The following is a 16,114-nucleotide window of genomic DNA, read 5'->3' as shown; positions in this document are numbered from 1 at the left end:
CATTCGGTGCCGCGTCGAACACCGCCTACCAATTACAACGATGCCCGTTCGCGAAATAAAAACTGTTTCGTGTCGGGGGATGTGATTCAATCAGGATTCGCAATTAGTCATAATTCCGAGTGATGTAGGTCGGGTCGAAATCTTGCGCGAGGAATGCAAGGAAATCAATTTGCAGCCGTTTTTTCGATGTCTAATTGCAAAAGAACCTTTATTTCGCCGTTTCTTAAGGTTAGCGGGACGCAAAAACTTGGGGCTGTTACTACTGATTTCTTTTCACCGTGCGAACCACGCCGGCGGTTTTTCTAACTCGAGCTTCATTGATTGCAAAGAATGCCAGCAATTACGTTCGTGAAATTTTATTCGGGGGAATAGGATCTGTCGTCAACGAAAGCAGTAATTTCTTCGCCGTTTATCAATTAAACCCACGATGTGCGTCGATATGAAAGGTGCGCGGAGAAGGTGTGGTGTCCGATCTGGACACGCTCCGCTGTTACAATCCGCTGAAAGTAGTTTCGATCCTGGAAAGTGAAATGCAGGAACAGCCGGCAAAAAGTGACGAAGATTTAGGCGTTCTTGCTATCTTATTTCCACACTGGTATACTCCTGTCACAAACGGGAGAATTAAAAGACAGAGTTGCAGAAAACCCAGACCGTGAGAGGCTCGGCAGAATTTTGCGTGATACGAAGCGGTGGACGACGCCTTCCATCTGTCGTGTCAACGATCTGAAACGGCTGAAAATACCGATTGATTTCGTTTTACTTTCACTCGTGGGTCGCAGGGAGCCATTGTTCCCAGCCGGCCTTTCAGGTATTCATGGATCAACGAAAGTCCGAATCCACACCGTTCGGCCAGCGAACTATCCTTTTTGCACTTGGGGCCATTCACGCTCAACGCGTTCAACGCGAAACTTTTTGTTAAAAGAACTAGTCGAAAGCAAGAAATATATAGCCAAGAAAATGATGATTGTATAAAATTCAGGGCAACCGTTGCAATGCATAAAGGCTCGTAAACGTTCGTATCAGGAATTGTGATCTGCGATAAATTGCTTACGTTACATAAATTATAAACTTGTTATAGTCTCAGCGAATATAAAAGGAGAAACACGGTCGATTAATTATAAATATTTTTCTTGGTTAAATACGCAGAGAAAGTTATTGCAATTACTTTGGTAGTATTGCAAGTTTGCAGCTTTCAGTATATAGATTATACAAGGATTAAGTTAATTCTATACTGTTAAGAAGCGCAGAATCAATTTTACACTTTTTGCGACAACCAACGGTAAGTATGGGAAACTAACAGCTGACAATTAAACGTTATTCTGGGATACATACATGTAGTTGAGGAAAGTATGACCGCTGTTAGTTTACTAATAACTTAATTGCACAAGATCTCGATGATATACGACGGCGGCATATCGTGCGTCACTTAAAAAAGTAAAAGTAGTAATTACTAACAATTCTGGAACCGGTATTCTTTGTTAAACACTTCCGCAGGGGAATACGCTACGAACCGTTGTCCGGAACAATGGTCGTGAGATTTCGCTCAAAATTAGAAGCGCTCCTGAATGAACCGTATCATTTGCATACGGAACAAGTGAGATCCAAGTATTTACATTCTCCGCGTTCGCGTTAAAAGGCACGCGTTGTCTTATTGAGTAACGATATCGTAAATAACTCCTTAATGTCCAGAAAAAATGCTCGACATACCTTCGTTCCGGCACATTAAGAGTTCATTAGCAAGGGATCTTTAAGAAATTTCAAGAATGCAATTTCAAGGAAGTAATATCGATGTAATCATATTTTTAACCTTCTAACCCCTCTTCTCACCCATGCTATTTGTAAAAATGTTTTACGATTCATAGATTTTTACAGACATTCATAATTTTCGTAGATATACATAATATACAAAGAAAGACTAAAAAATACATATCTTTATATTGGTTACAATAAATACACAAACTCTATGTTAGTAAGAAATCAAAATTTCAGTCAGAATATCATATGTATACGTAACTAAACACAACGTGCGGGAATAAGCTAATAAACGTGACAAGAAAAGAAGTCGCATGTTAATCAACGGGTTCCGACCGCGGTTACCTGCCAACTGGAAGATAGAGAATCCGAGTTATTTATTTCCGGCTTATCCGTCGATCTAAAACTATGAAATCCCAGTCGAGCTTGCTACGCAGTACATACGGTAAAAGTGCGCGAGTCGCGTTAAAACGAAAACAAGGATGAGATTCGGGTCAGTCGCGGAAAGTGAGTTGACAGCCTGGTTTCCTGCGCGCGTGCGTGTGTCCCTTGTCGTCTTTCTTCGTAACTGTCGTTCGCCTATTCTTCACCTTTTTTTTCACCGCTCGAGGCGCGGCTCTTTTACAGAAAATGGGATATGGTCGCTCCTCTCGTGCAATTATACCAGTTCGACGAGTATCCGCGGGAATCTGGTACGTTTAGCGGTATAATCCTGCAAGCTGGTTCGCCGCTTTACTTTCTTAACTTGGTCGACACGAGGCTTCGGTTCAGTTTTCGTGGTCGCGTTGAGCCATGTCGCGGTGTCATCGACGAACGGATCAGCGAACTGGTCTAACTCCGAACCGAGCCCCTAATCGCACGGACTAATTCGCGATGAAACCGCTGACGGAGCAGCTGCCGTGTTTTCCAGGTTCTTGGGTCTGCCATCGAGGCCGCTGGGTATCGATTGCCCCCACCGACTGTGGGTGTAAGTAATAATAATAAAAACAGAAAGGCGTGACTGTATGCTTTGGTATTTATAATACTTGAGGTATTTTCGTGCTGTCTTCAATTGTTCCAGAGATGTCTAAAATTAACATCTAGACACTTAGAATTTTCCTCTTATTTTTAATAAACTATTAATAACAAAGTAGTCGTGTGGATTATAGTCAATAAATAAATCATAGGACAGAGGGTTAATATAAATAATGCCGGCGCCTTTCCAAAAGTTGTATGTAGGTAGCCCAGTGTGCCTCGAAAAGAACAGTTCGTTGAAACTGGAGCACGTCGATGTTAAACTTGCAAAATTTCCAGCAAACACGGTAGGAACGCCGCCAGAGGTTAGGAAATTCACAAAAAGGTGTAAACCCGCCGAGGATAGCCGTATTATGTATGCTTAGTATTATCCAAGTAATCTGGCCAGGTTAACAGTGGCTAGAATTATCGAACGGCTTTCGAGGTCACGATCGCGTTGTGACAGATCGATCGCACGTCTATTGCCGATTCGGTGAGAGTTTCACGGTTCGCTCGCCGGAAGTGGAGACAGTCGGTTCCTGTGCGATGAACTTTCCATGACGTCGCGACGGTCACGCTCGGCGCGGATTATTGCCTCGAGAAAATGTTCGGCTTTACCCATAACCGGTGAAATGACGTCACAGCTTTATGAAAGTTTCGGTTTATCAATTAATATAGAATCATCATTGTATAAACTATATCGATGTAGAAGCATATAAATTCAAATTCAATTTCATCGTTCTAAAAATATTCTCCGTATCTATACAATATGCCGGTGGGGCCTCTTTGAGACTGAACCATCGGCAGGGTCTCCAAGCTAAAAGTGAAAAGTCAAGGGTTAAAAGTGAAATACACCATGTGTAGGTAGTAAAAAAATATTTATTCAAGGTAATAAATAGAACCAGTAGCGTATATACAGAACTGAATAAAATCACATTGACCTACATAAATAAAAATCATCCAAGTGTTAAGTAGTTCACCGTTTATCCCACATCGTACGTTTACGAAAACCATGATTACTCTAATAAACGATTGGAAGCACCATTTACCAATTACGCTAATTTCATAGGAATCCATAAAGAAAAAAATAAAATCAAAGAGTAAAAGAAGGATGATTCGAACAGTACTAAGGATCGGAAATGAAACGCGTCTCCCAGTATCCACAGCCGCGCAAGCGAACGATCGTGCCCGTAATGGGTCGCGCGATTGTTATCGGCAAGATAACGCGAATTTAGAACGATCGGTGCGCAACTGGCATTCCACGCTAATTACACGTCGCCACTTATTAAGCCAGCGTGGCGTCGGTGTGACGTCGGACATCGAGAGCGGCCGAGTCTAGTTCGAAACTGTGTCATCGTGACCGCGACATTGCTCCAGTGGCGCCGATTACTTTCTTCGCTCGGTCTCTCTCTCTTTTCCACGCGGATAAACAGTCAGTCTCGATAAGGGTAGAGTCGGGTTACGGATTTGCTCGGTCGCGAGGGAACTGACTAGCCACGTCACTTCCATATTTGGGCCGGTTTCGCTTGCGTGGCGTAGGTCGGCGCGTAGCTCCACGGGTAAGTCGGGATCGTGGGCTTGTGCAGCTGATACGCCACGTTCGGGTAATAATAGAGCGGGTAGACAGGTTTGACGGGCTTGTACAGGAACGGATTGATCACCGGTGTTTGGACACCATACGTCGGATGAGCTGTCGACGCTGGTTGTACGTGGCCCGTCGTGGCAGGTAACACGGGTTGCAAAGGTGTCACCGGGTGAAGAGGTGTCACCACCGGATGCAGCGGCGTCGCGACGGGGTGCACGGGAAGAGGGAGCGCGTTGAGCGGCGGAGATGAAGGAGCACTTGGCCGGACGGTCGAAGGGATCGACGGGGTCGACGAGGGTGTCGACGACGGCGTGGTCGTTGTGACAGGTTTCTGGTTCGTGGGGATTGGTAGCCCGAAATGCGTGGGCGAGGAGCCAGACGTTTGGACGGATGTAACGGTGCCTGGTGCGAAGAAGCTAGGACCGTAAGTCGGAATGTTCGAAACGAAGTTCGTGCCGGCGATCAGGGTCGGTACGAAGCCAGCGTACACTGGAACACCTGCGCTGGGCGATAGAGCAGTCGCAGGTACGGAGGAACTAACCTGCGTTGTCCCATCACCTTTGGCAGATTGAGGAGGCTGCACGGTGGTCGTTGTTGTCGTTGCGGTGGTCGTTGGGGGCTGAATAGTGGTGGTAACTCCGTAGTTAAGCGGTAGCCCTGGACTGATCGTTGTCCCTGGCAAAAAAGGTGATTGATTGAAAGTGGTACTTCCGGGCACGACCGTTACGGTACTCGGTTGCGCGTTTAAACCATGAATCTTCATTCGCTGTCCGATGGAAGCCAGAAGATCTTGACTCTGAACGAAGCCCGGCTGATTTTGAGCGTACCTTCCTGCTACGTCCGTGTTCTGCACCTGGGACTGGCTGGCGAGCGCGCGTTGTAGCTGCACGATCAACCGATCCTTTTCGAGGGATTGAATCTGTTCCAGGGTTTCCTGGGCACTGAGAGTTCCGGAGGCGTACGACGGCAGGTTGCCAGGGAAATCTAGGGGATTTTGCGAGCTGCTCTCGAGATTTTCGAATTGACCGACCGGCAACGGTAGTTGATTCGTTTGACCCGGAAACGGAGCGTCGTTCGGCGCGAAATCTTGTTCGTTCGGTGGCGCGCCGTATAGCTGTTGTATGGCATGGGCGTTTTGAGTGAGGAAAATGGCCGCGTCCGACAGTTGCGACTGCGGCTGCACGATGTTTTGACTTTGGAAATTGGATAATTGACCTTGCCCGTTGTCCACAGGGTTCTGCGACTGAGCGAACAACTGTGACTGCGTGTAACCGGGCAGTTTCTGATTCTGGGGCGGCAAATAGTTCGCCGTGTGCGATGCGAACGGTTCGTTGTTCTGGCTGGCTATCGGACTAGGCTCAACGAAATCGACTTGTCTAATTGGACTCGGAACTCCTTGCTCCTGCAAACCGCTCGGCCTGCTATCAAAGTTGCTCGAATGCTGTTGACCGAAATGACCGTGGAATTGTAATTTGTCTCGATGCTGTTGACTTTGCGAGCCCGGCCTCGATGGAGACGGATTCTGATAGCCGGGTGGACCGTACTTCGTAACAGGTCTGTTTATTTGGGCAGGATGTCTGTTCACGATGCGTCCTCTGTGCCCGGGCTGTCCGACTTGAAAACGGGATCTCGTGGTCGCTGTGAAACCGCTGGGTCTCCTGTATGAATAACCCGAGTCCCTTTTTCTTTGAACATCCGAGTCTTCGACGTCGATGTCGCTTTTTCCTTCTCCGAGGTCCACCAGCTCCAGCTTCGTAATCTCCGGCTTCTCCCCGGCTTCCTCGATTCCGGCTTCAGCTTTGACGGTTAAGCAGCCCGTAACTAGCAGGCAAGTCACCTAAACAGGAAATAAGATAACGATGACCGCGTTCGCAGTGAGGAAATCATAAAATGTGGTAGCGAGTAGCAATCTACTAGGACACTTCAACACCTGGGGAAAACGTTCCAGCTGATTTAATTACTATTGTTTCGGTTTACCGTGTTTACTCACCAGAAGGAACTTCATGGTAGTTATCCGATATTCGCACTTGTCACTGCACCAACGACACGCTTCCTATGCTAGAATTCTACTGGCCGCGAGATTCTCGGACATTTAACCGGAGCACCGGAGCAGAAAACAACTAATTCGTTCAAGGATGGACAAGCCGACTAAGACCACGGCCATACCTGCACATGTATAAATACAGTCGGGTCGCGACCATCCACGAATTACAATAGACTTTCTTGCTGACTTTCATCGATCACACTTAGGCAATGCTGTTACGGATCGGTGATGTTACACATATCGATGTAGAGTATCGTCCTCTCACAGCTGTTCCAAAATTTCATCGATTTGCATAATATACGATTGACGAAACGCAACGTTGCCCATCGCCTGAGACTTTTCTAACAATTCGTTAGAATTACGAATGTAGCTACTGATGATTTAATCAAGAATCAGATAAATCGATATTTATTGAATCATTGACCTATTAGATTTCAAGAGTGATGATTTTTGCTATGACTATTATCAAACTGTAACCATTTGCGGTGGCAACGAATTCAAGGACTGGCCAGGATGTTGCGCGAAGAATTTTGTCTTCATCTATCATATAATGTACATTAATTTTGTTTATTAATAATTTTGTACACAGTGGTAGATTTCAAAACAATCTGGAATTTGTAATCTAATAAGACTATCGACATGTATAATATGTCGTTGGCAATTTTGAAATAAAAACATTATGATGTGCGTAGCATGTCTTTCCAGCGCAAGTGGTTAATGCGTATATACTTGAATGGGGAGAAAAATTCCGATGTTACGGAAGCCATTGCAATTAATTAGATCTATCCTAAAAAACCTGTTTCCTGTAGAAGTCACTGATTCGTTAGGAAAATCAGATACGTCAGCCTAACTTCCGTCGAGTACCCAAAAGGCATTTCGCGGCTGTGGGAAGCTCCTATCATTCCCGTCACGTCCATATCCGCCGAAGCCTCAGTGAAAGTACTTAAAGTCATCAAGTCCCGGAGAATACGGAATAAGTGTTCATTCATAGTGATATATTCGTATTGTGTAATTCGAGATTACGCGTAAATGGCAGGCGCCCGTATTCCATAAAACAATACGAACGGACCGTCTGTTACATGATCGCATTTGGATGCACTCAATCAAGCACGGTTAAGTAACTCGGCCGGCGTTACATTCAAGTAGTTTTTTTTCACGCTTGTGGAAAGTCACGGTTCGTCCTTGAAATTCAACGTGTTCTATTTCTGCCACAATTTAAACGTGGCTGCCTGTGAAGCCTTGACAGATTGCCTGCAGGATCTCGATGGGTCGCCATTTTTATGCATGAACAGTCCCCGAAGCAAATGGAAATGGGAAATGCATACGTAGACGCCACTATCGCGAGTGTTCTGTCTTCCCCTATGATTTCATATAGTCGCCTAAATGGTGGCATATATTAGAACTATGCTGGCAGGTTGTGCTTGATGGCGTCATTCGTTTCTGTTCGCCACTTCGCGACAGGAAGTGGCCGATGCTGCAACGTGCCCGACACTTTCCGCTGTGTTCTCGTATTAAAGATGAAACTGCAGATGCATCGCTAATACGTTCGCTATTATGGAGCTTATGGGATTTGCATGTGTACCAGATACAGATGGAATTTGGAGATATCGGTTGCTAAACACGTGGGTACTACGGCTAACGAATATTCGCCTGGATCACCCGATTGGGTCTTACTTTGAATAATGGTTTACTGCTGGACGATTTATATTAAGTCATCTTTATTAATTATTCATTGTATCTAAGTAGCTATCTAAGTTCATGCGACTGATTTATTTAAAATATTAAGGTATTTATCGCTTATGACTCGTTATTTGACAGGGGGGTATGACACATAATACAAAATTGAAATTAATTAGATTGTATATTTAAGATTGTGATACACAAGAAAACATTTTTACCAGTGGTTACATCGAAAAGTATTTGCATTGGAAATGACATTGATATTATTATAACGGTGGTCAGGAAATTTTGCTCGACTGTAGTGTTTGCGATTATTGTTCTCCAGTTTCGTTTAATTAAGGTGAAGTAGTCCATGCGGATCGGTCGAATTCCTCGCAATTGCCATGATCATTTCCTAAATCTTCATCGCAGTGGTTCCTCGGTATCGGTTCCAGCATCAATCGTTTAGACGTAGTAGTTGTTGTAGTAGTAAGGGTAGCTGCGGTAAGCGTATGGGAGGGCATACGTGTACGGAGAATAGGCGGTGTACGAGATTGGTGCAGTATAGCTCAACAGGACGCCCCTCTTGTCTCTAGGCGTATCTGCAGCAGCGATCGCCGCCACGGGCTCGAGTTTTTCGGCTTCAGCGGGTTTCTCTTCGGCGAAAGCAATGGCGAAGAGAGCGAAAAGGACGATTGCCTAGAAACGAAAAGTAATAGTTCCGTAGATCGATGATTTTCACTGAATCGCAAAAACTTGCCGAGCATCTTATTGCAATTAACCATATAGGAATATTTAGAAACTAAAAAAGTCGATAAAAGATTTAACAAGAAATAGAGAAAAAGCCGATATTTTTCTTCACTATGAGTTCTAAAGATCGAAAGAAATTTTATTTCTATCAGTCAATGTCAAAAATAACATGTTTGAAGTTACAATTATTCCAAGTCACAGAAATGTTTCAAAATCAGTACCCTTACTGATGATGACGAATTATAAACAATGCTTGTCCAATTGTAATATATTTCATATTGAAAGTGTTGCTTAGTCTAGAGATCCAATGTACAATACCACAAGATGCAATTACTCTACGTCAAAGAAGTATACTCGATGTACTTACGGCGAAGCACTTCATGGTTGTTGGGTTTGGTGGAGCTTTCGAGATCAGCTTCTGTGTTCAACTGGAACTGAATGATGCTTCTGCTTTTTGGTGGATACCTTTATATACCTGGCGGACAGATCGTCCTATGCGCGTCATTCGCCGATTGATCAACGTACGAGGATAAAGCAGTCGTCTGTGTGTTCACCGGCCGGCACGTGTGTGCGTGAGCCGGTGGATGTTGCATAGGGTTGTTACACGTCCTATTGTTTACGGAGCCGCATACGTAACCCGTGTACGTGTGCCCGTCGACGTCGTCCGCGGACGACGTCGAGGTCTGCTAAGGAATCTCGTTCACGTATTCCGATACAGACTCGTGTACAACCTCCGATGCACGACACGCGGGTGAAGCAAGGGACCTTGGCAATCGGCCAAATACGGACGAAAGTGTTTTACCACATACGACGTAACACTAGCCGTATCCGTCGCGATACAATTGCGACGAGTTCCATGAACCTTTGATAATAATCAAACGACACCTACTACACATTGCGCTAGGATGCAGAGACTAGCCGCCACGTTTAACGGTAGAAGTACCGAGCAGACAAATCGATCAATTTGTAGCCACTGATACAAATTTCGAGCGTGAGTTTACAGTGATTCCGTTTCGTTTATAATTCAATTTACATATTACTGAATCGACTTATCAGTAATTTTTCAAAGATAGGATACGTACCTTCTGAACATTCATGGAAGAAGAAATCTGAAATGGGCCTCTTTGAGTCATTTTATATTTTTAGCTTTAATTCAAGTCAGCAGGTAATATTATGTCGATAATATTGTTCAAAGTATCGGTCATATAAATTCTGCGAAGAAAAAGTATATATGCTCATTTACGATTACAGGGAAAGCGGATATTTTTCAGCGGGGCCATTTCTGGAACACTGGTCAATAAGGAAGGTTAGTCTGCTTTAAGGAAAACAATAAAATTCAGTACGGAATTTTTTGTTGGTTAATCACTGGGCATACTAGTGGTAAGGAACCTTCTGGAGTGATTGTATTTTTAAATTAGTATTTCCTGCAGCGGGATGAAGTACGAAAGAAAGGCGATATGCAAAAGAGTGACACAATGCCGTATCCAAAAAGGAGAAAGACTTTTAAATCCGGAATAGTTTGATTGGAATTGCTAATTTGAACATGTATTTCGTGCAGCTAGCGAGCACGTTAAAGAATACTTATCGAATGAAACAAAATTTTTGATGGTTTGCATATTACAAATTTAAATTGAAATATTTTCTGCTAGATCCGTTTTTTACCACTTACTATAAAATCTAAGTCTGTATTACTGAAAAAAAACTGTATAAGATACTGCCGTAACGCTGATTTTAATAATTTATTATTTCAGAAAGACGAGTCGATTTTTACTGTTGCCTGTTAATATGCACATTTGAGAGAACTGATAGGACATTAAATTATTTTCAATGCAAAATAGCAATGAAAGAACACAAAAAATATTATCAATTATTCTTGTGTTCGTGAAACTCAAGGATTCATACCATGTGACGATAGATTTAGTGTTTCCACACTGTCTCGGTGCGAAACGCAAATGTCAAACGTTTCTTACGTTTGAAGGGCGCGCCCTTGCTGCTTTGAATTTCAATTTCGAGGGGAAAACCCGGCCAATGCCTAATGCTCTCTTTGGCGCATGCGCGTCACCAGTTCTAGACGGCTTGCCCAACTGACCGCTTGCATACCGATCTCCTCGTTCCTTTTTTTCAATTCCTGTGGATTTTCAGTGGAGGATTCTTTGTTGAATGTTTTATTTCGTTTATTTTCGACACTGAAGAACGAAGGAACATCGAGAATCCAAATCGACAAAAAATTCTCGTTTTTGTTACGAATCTTGGGCTCTGTCATCAGACGGCTTCGTTTGCATATGCTAATGGGTAACTATAAAAAATTTTGAAAACCCGAAATGATTTCTAATGTCATCTGACTCCAAATTGGATTCGAAATTCTTTATTTTTCGCTTATAAATGATGATTCATCGTTGTTAATAACCGGCGTTGATAGACAAAAACTTTCGGCGTGAAAAAAGCCAAGTTGCACACATCGATGTGCGAACATGGAGAGTGTTCCCTGAATTATTGGTTGAAATTTTAATAAAGAACTGTATGTTTTATTTATCACTTAATTGTCAGATGTATCTTTAGGTCCAATTAGGTAAAACATCCGGGATATAACGTTTGTCTATTCGAGCGGTAAAAATTATCAGTCGTTCATTATCGGGTTAACCGGTTCTATAACGGCCATTTTTTAAAATAAAGCATCACCAAGACGTGCACTAATTTATGTACTTAAATAATTTAATGAGTCACACTCTGTGTATCAAAAAAATACGAGTCCATCACGGACCAGTTCGGTTCCAACGCCAAAAAGAAATGGGAACGCGGCATCTTTTTGCCTAATTAATAATCCCGATGCAATTTATTCGTCTCAGCGGCTTCGCTTTCAAATCCTTCCTTGGCACGTAACGTCGACACCCTTAAATATTTTCTTATGAATTTTAATGTGGCGAAGTTGGGCCGCTGTTAATGGAACTGCAACGCTTGGAACATTGAACGTTATACAGTTTCACAATTACTATATTTCTAGATAGTATTTGATTGTCATTCATGTATGATTTTATTTTCAATACAAATGAATTTGATATGAACTCTAACTTCATGCAAGTCTTTATAGTGTTTAAAATCATAATGGTTCTCTGCTTAGGAAAGTTCAACAGATTTTATGTATTACCTTTATTATATCTTATAAAGTATTTTAGAGATACATCAAATTATTTTCTGGGATCTAACCGAAATTAAGCTAAATATACCTTAAAACTGGATGATACGTTTTGTTGCAAAAATTATTTGCTTTAGTATTTCATTAATTTCAATTATAATCGGAGAAAACTGAAGAGTACTTTTATTGTACAATAATGTAATATTAATATTTTAAGTGAATGTACCTAAGGAAATGCAAGCTTAACAATAACGTTCAGATTTTGGGTATTAAACATTAATGGCAGATTAATTTATTAAATTAATTTATTCATTAATTTACATTTGATACATATAAGTTTCACATTTCATCTTCTTCATCAAAGTTCCATTCGCAATCTGTTAAAATAAAATATAAAATTACTACTTAAAAATGTTTTATTAAAAAAAAATTTAAACAAATCGAATTTCAGATAGAGCTAATAAATTTGAAATCATGGTAATCAGAACAGTTAATGGGTCATCATTGCAATAGTACAATACTCGTATTTTTTAAACAATGTTATTTACCTTCATTCAAAATTTTATGTAATCACCAGACAATTTTTTGCTTCGATGTTGTTCCTTTATCTACAAATACGTAATCGTTTATAATTTATTGAATAAAAAATACACATTTTTAGAGACTATTGATTTGTCTCAGAGGTAGTGACGAATATAGTATATATATATATCATTGAATGTCAAATAAATATAACATGCATCATTGACATTAAAAGCAACAAAAGTATGTGAAGAATAGTACTTAATTAATGCTTACAGCTATATTTAAGAAGTATATGCGTGTGAACTCCAAGAGTAATATCATAGTCAGGCCATTCATATGCTGAAAACGAGAAAGACATGAACTTATTGTATTTAGTGACAACATGTTTTACAATGGTATATGAAGACGTAGTCAGATAGGAGCGAAAGACATTGCAAATATTCTTCAGTTTAAATCAGTTGAACTATGAACTCATCATAAAAAATCAGCCATTCTTAATTACATTATAATTTAATATAAAATATCTGGGAACTTACTCATAATGTTGATCCGTTCATATCAGTGTTTAGCTACAATTCAATTTACAGTGCTACCTGAAATATAAGAAGTGAATGTGTGAAAGTTTGTTGTCACTGATAATACAATTAATAGTATAACATAACGATATCAGATAGGGGCGAAAGTTTGTAATTTTTCAGTCTAAATCAATTGAACTATGAACTCATCACAAAAAAATATTTACACTAATTCTAATGAAATTAAAATGTGTACTTACATAAATTCAATCTCCATTGATTTTCACATTAAATGAAAATGGTGTTCTATGACATAAAAATACATGTTATATAATTTTTTATTCATGTACAAGCTAAAATTATTATTATTATTCTAGAAAATTATCAGATAGGGGCGAAAGTTTGCAATTTTTCAGTCTAAATCAATTGAACTATGAACTCATCACAAAAACATATTTACACTAACTAATTTGAATGAAATTAAAATGTATACTTACATAAATTCAATCTCCATTGATTTTCAGTTTTAAATGCAACTGGATATTCTAAAACATAAAATACATGTTTATATAATTTTTTATTTATGTGCAAAATAAAATTAATATTATTATTATAGAAAATTATCAGATAGGAGCGAAAGACATTGCAAGTATTCTTCAGTTTAAATCAGTTGAACTATGAACTCATCATAAAAAATCAAACCATTCTTAATTACATTATAATTTAATATAAAATATCTGGGAACTTACTCATAATGTTGATCCGTTCATATCAGTGTTTAGCTACAATTCAATTTACAGTGTTACCTGAAATATAAGAAGTGAATGTGTGAAAGTTTGTTGTCACAGATGATACAATTAATATTATAACATAACAATATCAGATAGGGGCGAAAGTTTGTAACTTTTCAGTCTAAATCAATTGAACTATGAACTCATCATCATATATTTTGCAACCACAAAATAATTATTTATTTAATATTGTAAACATACCATTACATACAAATTATCAAGGTTTCTCAAATTCTCCCTGAACAAAAATTCTAGCCACGTCAATATTTTCTTTTAAATTCACAGTACGTCTTTGCACATAGTCACATGTTAAAGTTTTGAAGCCAGCAGACTCAAATAGATTTATTATTTCCTCTGTGGTAAAATAGTAACTTCTGAAAAATAAAAATGAGTCTTTGTTAGCATGTAATTCGAGACAAAAAATTCGGAAGACCTTAACAAAATGGAGAAAAAAACTGCACCTCGTGCCATCTTGTCTCATGTAAAAATTTTCACCAATTTTGTGACCAGGCTTGAATCTCAATTGAGCCATATCGTATCTACCATAATCTCTCAACAGCACAACTCCTTTATTATCAAGAATTTTATACATATTCTCAACAACTCTAGAAGGAAAAGACAAAAAGGTAAAAACTTCCGTAAGTTTCCAGTGGTAAAAAAGAAAAATGGCCGACTCCGCGTGGTCTTCTACCTTCGAAACTTCTCCGGATGAATAGCCGACAAAACGAATATTAAGGTCGCTACATTTACAGGAAGATCCACATCCGCGAAACAATCTTCCGTTGTAATATCAGTCTGAAAAACCTTCATCTTCCCTGGATCATACAGTGTGTGCGCCTGAAAAAAGTATCATTATGTTCAACCACGTGCTTGGCTGAAAAGATTCCAAGAAATATAATAATTACAATACATAGAAATATAATAATTACCTTCATTAAATCCACAGCTCTGGGAGAAAAATCACAAGCGAATATTTGTTTAAATTTCAATCCATCTTCAAGCAACGGATACACGAAATTCCCAACGCCACAGCCGACCTCAAGAAGCACCTTGGGATCTCCCTGCTCTTCCAGACCCAACAAATCACTAAATTCTCTAGTGGTCCAATGTCTATCTTTGAAGAATCTCGTGTCGTTTCGCTTGTAAAATAGGTCCCAATGTTTTCTAGCGTCTTTCTCCAGCTGATTAGCACGGAACTCGGAAACCAACCGCGTGTTCTGAGTGTGCATTTTCTCAATTTCCTCTTGAGTGAGACGCTTCGCCACGTGGCCAACGTACTCGTTACCGGACTCCATTGATTCAGCCATTCTCGCGTAACCCGTAGTAATAATCCCGGGAATTACGAAGCCACTTGTACGCCCCACGAATACCCCCGAAATTACAAGCGTGCTTTATGGTAATTGAACAGAACATTTACGCGAGAATGGAATATAACGAAACGACCATCGGAATTGCGAACTACGCAGAGAACCTCCCACCTTAGCGTCCCAAAAGGAAATGAACGAGGAGGACATGCGTGGCGCGGCTGCAGCCCCACTACGTCCGGCCCGATGGGGGAATTACCCAGGCTAGTAACATCAGGGCTGCCATTGTTAGAAAACTGTCTGGGAAAATATGAATCGGTCTATGCGTTGCCTCACGTATTGTAACGGGGCACAATGGAATTAATTGTAAGAGAACTGTAGCGAAGCGAAATTTGTTGCATAATATATTATTATGTGGGATCATTGTTTTCGCGCAATACTCACGTTACAGCGTGTTACGATACAGATCGTCGTAGCGTGCATCGTACTATACGAAACAAATCTAGTTACATTTAAAAACAAATTTAATTTCGGAATTTGTAGTCGCAAAGAGTGGAATATTGAAGGGCGTTAACCTTGGAATAGTGTCAACCTTATTTGTGTACTATCTATTAATTAACATTACTTTTTATCGGCAATGTCAAGTCACTCCTCAGCGGCATTGGACGTCATTGGTATGAATTCCACGCGCGGACTTATTCGACAGATTAATATGCGGTCCCCGTTCAGAATGAATATTTTCTGGCTGCGTACAGCATTGTCACACAATGACACAGTGCTGAAAGGGGTTACTCGTGACTGAAATTTAGTCGATGGGTATTCTGTTTCGTTCGAGACTCTTAATTAAATTAATATCCTTCGATGTGCGAAGGGAATTGCGCAAACACGTGCTTGTTTAATGATAATTTGCTACGGTGATTGTATGTAATTGTAAATGTTACATATATGCTCGAACTCTTCAAACATATCGTCAACTCCTACAAGAAAGTGACATTAAGAAGTAAACACATAATCATCGTGACGTTAGACACCACTGAATTGGTCCCTTGTCACGTGTCCTCTA

General features: G+C 40.6%; 3 protein-coding genes and 5 non-coding genes across 8 annotated transcripts; all 8 read right to left on the bottom strand.

The window, feature by feature from the left end:
* Positions 1-4,244: 4,244 nt before the first annotated feature.
* Positions 4,245-6,335, bottom strand: LOC116431778 (uncharacterized). The gene is made up of 2 exons (XM_031987657.1): positions 6,321-6,335; positions 4,245-6,167 (listed from the first exon to the last, which is right to left on the bottom strand). The coding sequence occupies exons 1-2, from the start codon at positions 6,333-6,335 to the stop codon at positions 4,245-4,247; spliced, it is 1,938 nt and encodes a 645-aa protein (XP_031843517.1).
* Positions 6,336-8,216: 1,881 nt separating this feature from the next.
* Positions 8,217-9,218, bottom strand: LOC116431777 (uncharacterized). Its single transcript, XM_031987656.2, has 2 exons — positions 9,151-9,218; positions 8,217-8,732 (listed from the first exon to the last, which is right to left on the bottom strand). The coding sequence occupies exons 1-2, from the start codon at positions 9,163-9,165 to the stop codon at positions 8,499-8,501; spliced, it is 249 nt and encodes an 82-aa protein (XP_031843516.1). The 5' UTR covers positions 9,166-9,218; the 3' UTR covers positions 8,217-8,498.
* A 2,985-nt stretch (positions 9,219-12,203) lies between these two features.
* Positions 12,204-15,260, bottom strand: LOC116431766 (tRNA N(3)-cytidine methyltransferase METTL6). Its single transcript, XM_031987639.2, has 11 exons — positions 14,677-15,260; positions 14,439-14,584; positions 14,209-14,352; positions 13,949-14,121; positions 13,706-13,762; positions 13,454-13,501; positions 13,217-13,262; positions 12,978-13,034; positions 12,715-12,780; positions 12,465-12,524; positions 12,204-12,293 (listed from the first exon to the last, which is right to left on the bottom strand). The coding sequence occupies exons 1-4, from the start codon at positions 15,052-15,054 to the stop codon at positions 13,965-13,967; spliced, it is 825 nt and encodes a 274-aa protein (XP_031843499.1). The 5' UTR covers positions 15,055-15,260; the 3' UTR covers positions 12,204-12,293; positions 12,465-12,524; positions 12,715-12,780; positions 12,978-13,034; positions 13,217-13,262; positions 13,454-13,501; positions 13,706-13,762; positions 13,949-13,964.
* LOC116431796 (small nucleolar RNA snR60/Z15/Z230/Z193/J17) lies at positions 12,845-12,928 on the bottom strand. Its single transcript, XR_004236000.2, has one exon. It is a non-coding gene; the product is annotated as a small nucleolar RNA snR60/Z15/Z230/Z193/J17 (small nucleolar RNA).
* LOC116431799 (small nucleolar RNA snR60/Z15/Z230/Z193/J17) lies at positions 13,100-13,178 on the bottom strand. Its single transcript, XR_004236003.1, has one exon. It is a non-coding gene; the product is annotated as a small nucleolar RNA snR60/Z15/Z230/Z193/J17 (small nucleolar RNA).
* On the bottom strand, positions 13,333-13,411 carry LOC116431798 (small nucleolar RNA snR60/Z15/Z230/Z193/J17). Its single transcript, XR_004236002.1, has one exon. It is a non-coding gene; the product is annotated as a small nucleolar RNA snR60/Z15/Z230/Z193/J17 (small nucleolar RNA).
* LOC116431795 (small nucleolar RNA snR60/Z15/Z230/Z193/J17) lies at positions 13,572-13,657 on the bottom strand. Its single transcript, XR_004235999.1, has one exon. It is a non-coding gene; the product is annotated as a small nucleolar RNA snR60/Z15/Z230/Z193/J17 (small nucleolar RNA).
* Positions 13,828-13,909, bottom strand: LOC116431797 (small nucleolar RNA snR60/Z15/Z230/Z193/J17). The gene has a single exon (XR_004236001.2). It is a non-coding gene; the product is annotated as a small nucleolar RNA snR60/Z15/Z230/Z193/J17 (small nucleolar RNA).
* Positions 15,261-16,114: the final 854 nt, after the last annotated feature.

The sequence above is a fragment of the Nomia melanderi genome, chromosome 3 (genome assembly GCF_051020985.1).
Source record: "Nomia melanderi isolate GNS246 chromosome 3, iyNomMela1, whole genome shotgun sequence".
Taxonomy (NCBI): Eukaryota; Metazoa; Arthropoda; class Insecta; order Hymenoptera; family Halictidae; genus Nomia; species Nomia melanderi.
This window is presented reverse-complemented; position numbering and strand designations above follow the sequence as displayed.

What these genes read in the sequence shown, in the direction of transcription:
- LOC116431766 (XM_031987639.2), bottom strand. Translation starts at nt 15,054, where the DNA reads ATGGCTGAATCAATGGAGTCCGGTAACGAGTACGTTGGCCACGTGGCG. An exon ending in GAGCTGTGGATTTAATGAAG is followed by an intron (nt 14,585 to 14,676) that starts GTAATTATTATA and finishes TACTTTTTTCAG; the next exon opens with GCGCACACACTGTATGATCC. An exon ending in CATCCGGAGAAGTTTCGAAG is followed by an intron (nt 14,353 to 14,438) that starts GTAGAAGACCAC and finishes TTTTCCTTCTAG; the next exon opens with AGTTGTTGAGAATATGTATA.